This window comes from Aplysia californica, unplaced genomic scaffold (assembly GCF_000002075.1).
Source record: "Aplysia californica isolate F4 #8 unplaced genomic scaffold, AplCal3.0 scaffold00610, whole genome shotgun sequence".
NCBI lineage: Eukaryota > Metazoa > Mollusca > Gastropoda > Aplysiida > Aplysiidae > Aplysia > Aplysia californica.
In genome coordinates this window covers 297,124-303,536 of record NW_004797880.1, presented here as the reverse complement: position 1 = coordinate 303,536, position 6,413 = coordinate 297,124, and the positions used below count along the sequence as shown (strand labels likewise).

The window sequence follows — 6,413 nt, the reverse complement described above, 5'->3', positions numbered from 1 at the left end:
ATATTTCATTTCCTCTCTATAGACAGGGTATTTTTAAACTAATTTTTAGCACTGAAAATAAAGGAGGGGAGGGGGGTGGGTGGGTGGGGATCAAATATTCTTTTATGATTAGTTTGTAGGAAACTTTATCGAAAGCAAACAATTTCAGCGGGTGGATGGAGGATGCCAACTTTGTTGTTGTACAAGGTCTTTACTCTACTCTCCCTCTGTTGCTTAAGACTGTCTTGCTTTTTCCCACTGGCACTAAATAAAATGACTTTATACTTTAAACTAAAACTAACAAATGAAAGAAAAGATTCTATATATATATGCAGTTTGATTTTAATACATGCACAGTGCCTTGGTTTTGTTGATATTATGGTACATTATCATCATAAGTATTTTTTGGTTTTGATGCAAAGTGACGGTTACGAAATCTTGGTCTGGCCATACTGTGTTTGTATGTATGTTGTGTGCGTATTTACAGTTTGCTTGTATTGTGTGCATATTTTTATTTTATATGTGTGTGCATGTGCATGTGCTTTTGTACTTAAAGTTAAAGGCTTTTTTACCATGTAACTGCTGAAGACTAATTCTGTGTTTGAAATGACCAATAATTGTTGCATCTTTTTGTGAAATATACAATAAATTCAAAAGTGGATGCACTTCCAGTTTTTATTTTTGACCATGTAACAGCTGAAGACTAATTCTGTGTTTGAAATGACCAATAATTGTTGCATCTTTTTGTGAAATATACAATAAATTCAAAAGTGGATGCACTTCCAGTTTTTATTTTTTTCCTCCACTGTGCAGCAGTTGTAGCCAGGGTTTATCTTTAGATAGAGATGGGGCGAGCGGACGGACGGGTTCGTTACTCGCGGACTCAATCAGAGCGAACGGGTAACGGACGGCCATGATAGCGAACTGCGAACCTCAAGACAGTTCGTTTTTTGGGTCCGCTCCACAATTTGACTCTCCCAGCGAGCGGACTGCGGACCTCAAGCCTCAAGTCAGTTCGTTGTTTGGGTCCGCTCCACAATTTTATTCACTGGGCGGACGGGCGAACGGACGAACTCTAGCAGACGAGATACTTGACGCGAGATTAGACCCGTCGTCTATTGTTTGTTAATTAGGTCCAATGTTTCAAACCACTAGCAGTGCCACAGGGAGTGAGAGAGGCTGGTGATGTAGTACTATGTGTGTAAACTTTCACCTCGTGCGTGGGGCACACTGTGTGTGTACGTTCCAATTATCTCTAAGGCCGGGGGGGGGGGGGGGGGGATTTCCGCCATGTGACGCCTAGCTACAATGTGATGCAGGAGGGTGATTTTTTAATTAATTTTTTTGGGGGGGGGGGGGTCGGGGGGTTGTAAGTTGTAGGCAATGGAAGGAGTCGCTCCCGTCCGTCCGTCCGTCCGTCCGCTCGAATGCATGGCGTCTCTCGGTCCGCCCGTCCGCTCGCTCGCTAAACGAACTGTTGTCTCTGCCCAATGTGTAGCGAGTAGCGAGTAGCGAACTACCCTTCAAAAACGGACGGTTCGTTACCCGTCCGCTCGTTTGCGGGTAGTGCCAACGAGTAGTTCGTTACTCGCGGACGCTAATTTTGCGAGCCCGACCCAACCCTATCTTTAGATCTGTCTTTTGTTACTTTGTTGTTGATCCTGAAATGTCAGTCGTTTCTGGTTTTTGTTTGTTTGTTTGTTTGTATGGGACTTATTCCAGCCTTTATTATTTCCGTGTATAGGCTACTTTTGCTCAGCAGTTACTTTTGTTGTTGTTTTTGTTGTCGTTGTTGTGTGTGTGTGTGGTAGCCTATCCGTTCGAAATGTTTGGAGCCCCGAAGAGCGTGCTCTTCGCCAGGGCCACGGCCTCCCTTGTGTTTTTGTTGTTGTTGTTGTTGTTGTTGTTGTTGTTGTTGTTGTTGTTGTTGTTGTTGTTGTTGTTGTTGTTGTTGTTGTTGTTGTAGATGTTACACTTTGCGCCCTTCTGAATGCCTGAACGTGACACATGGTGTCTGTGGTGTTATGGTTATGCTCTTTAACTGTTGCATTAGACGACATGAGTTAGATTCTGGTGCTGGAAAGTTAATTTTATTAAGCATCCCTATCTCCATCTGTCTGAGAGCCCTGTGATACCCTCTGGGGTGGTGCTACTGACTGAAGTGTCTTTAGACCATTCCCAAAGAAGGGGGCATTAACATGTCGAGTTCTTATGCACAGTAGAATTATAATTATAAATGGGCTGATTTATAAATGTCATGCTCATAACTGTGACTGAACTGCAACAGGGAACTGCTGCTTTTTCTTTCCTAATCCTTATTATTGTCATTTTTCCTCTACATGTACTTCTTTTGTATGTTTGTCACACTCTTGTGACCCGGGGTGCCTTGATAGTCGAAGCAGACTTTGTGCTGTTGAAGCTAGAGAGGTGAGCAGAGTAAGTCTGATTCCCTGTAAGGACTTCTCTGTTGACATCCACCCCTTGTCGCTCATATGACCTTATTAATATGCTGTTGCGTGCGCCGTAAAACCTCTACTAGAACAAACAAACTCATGGTGTCTGTGGTGGTATGGTTATGCTGTTTCACTTTTGCATTAGAAGACAGGAGTTAGATTGTGGGTGGTTTGCGGGTGCTCTGGTGTGGTTTGCTTCTTCTGTCCTGTCAAACATCTATCGCCCTTATCTCTCCTCCTTCTTTTTGATGTTTGTTACTCTCTTGTAACACCTCTAATCTTCGGCACTTATATGACCTTATTGTGTTGCAAGTGCCGTAAAACCCTTACTAAAACTAAACTGAGTTAGATTTCAGTGCTGGAAAGTTAATTTTATCAAGCATCCCTAACTCCATCTGTCTGCTAGAACCCTGTGATGTACGGTGTCTCTTTGACTACTTTCAGCTCATGTTAGCCTTGAAAGTACAGGCAGCAGTGAAACAGCCTGCCTCTTAAATGATCTAGGATGTGTCGTCAGTGGAGGTGAAAAACATTTCCAGTCACTAAAATCTATGTCGACATTTTGAAGAAGAGCACTTGGTCCCCAATCATAACACTAGATATGTGGATGGTTGGCGGGTGCTCTGGTGTGGTTTGCCCATTCTTTCCTATCAAACATCTATCGTCTTTATCTCTCCTGCTTCTTTTATGTGTTTGTTACTCTCTTGTAACACCTCTAATCTTCGGCGCTCATATGACCTTATTGTGTTGCAAGTGCCGTAAAACTGTTACTAAAAAAAAAAAAAAGCTAACACTAGATCTAGATACATTGTATAAAGTGGAAATTTCAGGAAGGACCAGAAAATACAATCGTACCCCTGTCAGATTCAAATGTCCCAACTTCTTCATGTTGTTAAACCAAGTTTATAGAACCTACAGCGTGACAGGGGCCGGCGCTGATCACCGGTACTCCCTCCTACACACACACGCACGCACGCACGCACGCGTGCGCACACACACACACACAGTGGGTGGTTGGCGGATGCTCTGGTGTGGTTTGCTTCTTCTTTCCTAGCAAACATCTGTCGTTTTGATCTCCCCTCCTTTTTGTGTTTGTTACTCTCTTGTACATGTAACACCTCTAATCTTCGGCACTTATATGACCTTATTGTGTTGCAAGTGCCGTAAAACACTTACTAAAACTAAACACACACACACACACACACACACACACACACACACACACACACACACACACACGCACGCACACACCACACGTCAATATTAAACAGTACATATGGGCTATTTCTATTTCTATTTATTGAGAAATTTGGTATTTAGAAAATGAATCTCATAGTTTCGGGCTCTCATGACTGGGAAGCCAGGGTGATGGAAAGACCCCCTCGGGTTTTTTGTGGCGTAGAACTTTCGGAGGCCGGCACGCCCAATGTCTTTGAGCACCTTCAAAGCTCGCCGGAGGCGGTCTATATTTGGGGGCGGGCCTAAATGGAATTCCACCAATAGCTGTTTGACTTGGCTTAGCTCGTCAAATTGTAACATCCCAGCTAGTGCCGGCCACTCCGCGCCCTCTATGTCCATCTTCATGACGTCAATGTTGTTTTTGCTGTGGTGCAGAATCGTGCGAATGTCCGGGAGTGTATAGAGCTCTTTCCCGTCTTCAGAGATTTCCGAATTTCGTCCTATGGAGAAAGAGTGCGCTTGGATCTTTTTGCTTCTGTTGTAGTCGTCCCCGGAGGCTAAAGGGTTGAAAGAATGGACCTCGCAGTCGTAGAGTCGAGATACGTCATCCTCGAAAGAGAATTCGTTCACGACTCCGAAAGAGTACACCTGAGTGATAGAAGAAACAGTAAAAACGAATCCAAAATTAGATTCATGCAATGCAGGCCAGCGACAGAAAAAAAGAAGACCCACTTAAACTTACATTAGCAATAACTCGGTTATCTTTGTTGAATCAATTAAAAAAAAAATGAAACTTTGCAGAAGTAAAATTTAACCGCGGGGACGTTACATTTATAAATATGAAAAAATAAATCCGTTTGTTAAAAAAATATCAAACTTTACTTTAAAAATTTCAACCAAAATTAACTAAAATGCAAAACTTTGCAACTTGTTGAAAATCAACCATATTATTCTATTTCAGTTAGTCACCTTAGTCACCATTTGTGCTTTGAAGAACAAATTAATACAAACTTGATATTGCTAACTAAATCCAAGGAAGGTCTTTGTTATTTTTTAAATCTACAGGCGTAGATCTAGACCATTTCTTTCCGTGAAAGCTCCAATACGTCACTGGAAATTATGAATAACCACGTGTCATTTTTACCCTGCCGGATATGTTGACTCCAAAATTGCTGTCTATTGGGCACACCATCTCCCTATTGTCCCTAGAGGCTACTTCATACTGAATATAATATATATGTAAAGTGCATGTAGCTTTAAACACTAATGGGTTAGCAGGTCCTTGTTGAACAGTTTGTACGACGTGTTAAAAATGGGTTGAGTCCAAAGGAAGGCTGTAGAGCACTGCTTCTAGGAATTTCAGAATAAAATTGTTAGTTCTTAAACTCTGTGAAAAAGAATTAAAAATTGTTTAAATGTTACAGGGATGGAAAATTAAATTTCAAAGAGAAAATATAGAAAAAGGTCAACCAATCTTTTTACGACTTCCTTTACAAGATAACGGTGAACTTTGAGTGTTTGCGTGCTTTTTACTTTAAGCTATTTCCATTTTCAAAATAAGTTTCTTCTTCGTGGATTTTATGTCAAACGAATTCCTTTTGAATGAATTAGATCAAAGTCTGCTCTAAATTACAGCATTCTAGAACAATTTTTGTGCGAGATATTCAGAAAAAAATGTACCGTTTTTTTGGATCACCATGTTACAAAGAATTTTATTGATGAAATTGAATTACTTTATTACAAACGATGGAGTGTTGGAAAGAGCTGGATATCTACACGGCCATAAAACGGAGTAGATGGAAATATTTAGGATATGTTTTAAGAATGCCGGAGACAAGATTGCCCTATCAGTACATGTATCAGACGTGGTACTGGATACCAACTAGACAGAGAAAAGGAGGCAGACCAATTGGAAGTTGTACAATTATACTGGGTTCCCACTACGGCTGGATCGGGCCGATCGCCCGACTTGGTCGCCTGACTGAAACTGAAAACAAACACGTTGCTTTTGAGGAGACCGAGTCGCGCGATCGGCCGATCCCATCCGTAGTGGGCACCCCTCTATTGGGGACGACGAAACAATCACCAAGAGCCTACAGTAGATGTGCTAAGATTGGAGAAGGTGGCCAGAGACAGGCAAGCATTTCGTCGACTGCTCTCCACTATAATTGTTATGCTCGTATTAATAGTATTATGCACCTGACGGTATAGGAAGAGAGTAAGTAAGAGTCATCACCATTGCCTTTCTCACCCTGCATCAGGGTATAGGCATGAACAAACGCTTTCCAGTTTTCTTTAACCTGGGTCAGCCTCTTGATGCTATTTATATAACTTATACTGGTCGTTTCAGAATGCTCTCAGGTGATCTGCTGGGGTAATACATACATAGTAACAGTACATGTACGCATAGTTTATGAAGCGCATAGAGCTTGCTGCTGAACAGGAATTTCCGCTATACAAATGCTATCTATCTACATGTATCTATATTGTTATTATTATTATTATTAGTATTATTATTATGATTATGATTATGATTATTATTATTATCATATAAAACATTATTATCATTATTATATAAATTATCATTAGTATTATTGTTATTAGTGTTAGTATTATTATTAATATACCATATCTTCCCACTTTTCTGTACTTCAATTTCTGTGATTTTTCTCCTAAGTAAGAGTGCGGTCCGGTAAGTAATTCAAGTGACAGTGAGACAGAACCAGAATGCGTGTAGAGAAGTTGAACATGTGTACCACTACAAAGGGAGATCAGAAAAAAGTTTGCTGTCGTCACGAGGAC

General features: G+C 41.1%; 1 protein-coding gene across 2 annotated transcripts in view; it reads right to left on the bottom strand.

The window, feature by feature from the left end:
* Positions 1 to 3,713: 3,713 nt before the first annotated feature.
* LOC101861984 (methyltransferase-like protein 24) overlaps positions 3,714 to 6,413 on the bottom strand; it is an 11,987-nt gene continuing 9,287 nt past the window's right edge. For both annotated transcript variants that reach the window (XM_005107523.3, XM_005107522.3), the window contains one exon: positions 3,714 to 4,259. In XM_005107523.3, coding sequence (XP_005107580.1) covers positions 3,726 to 4,259 — 534 coding nt within the window. In that variant the 3' untranslated portion in view covers positions 3,714 to 3,725. The remainder of the gene's footprint in view (positions 4,260 to 6,413) is intronic.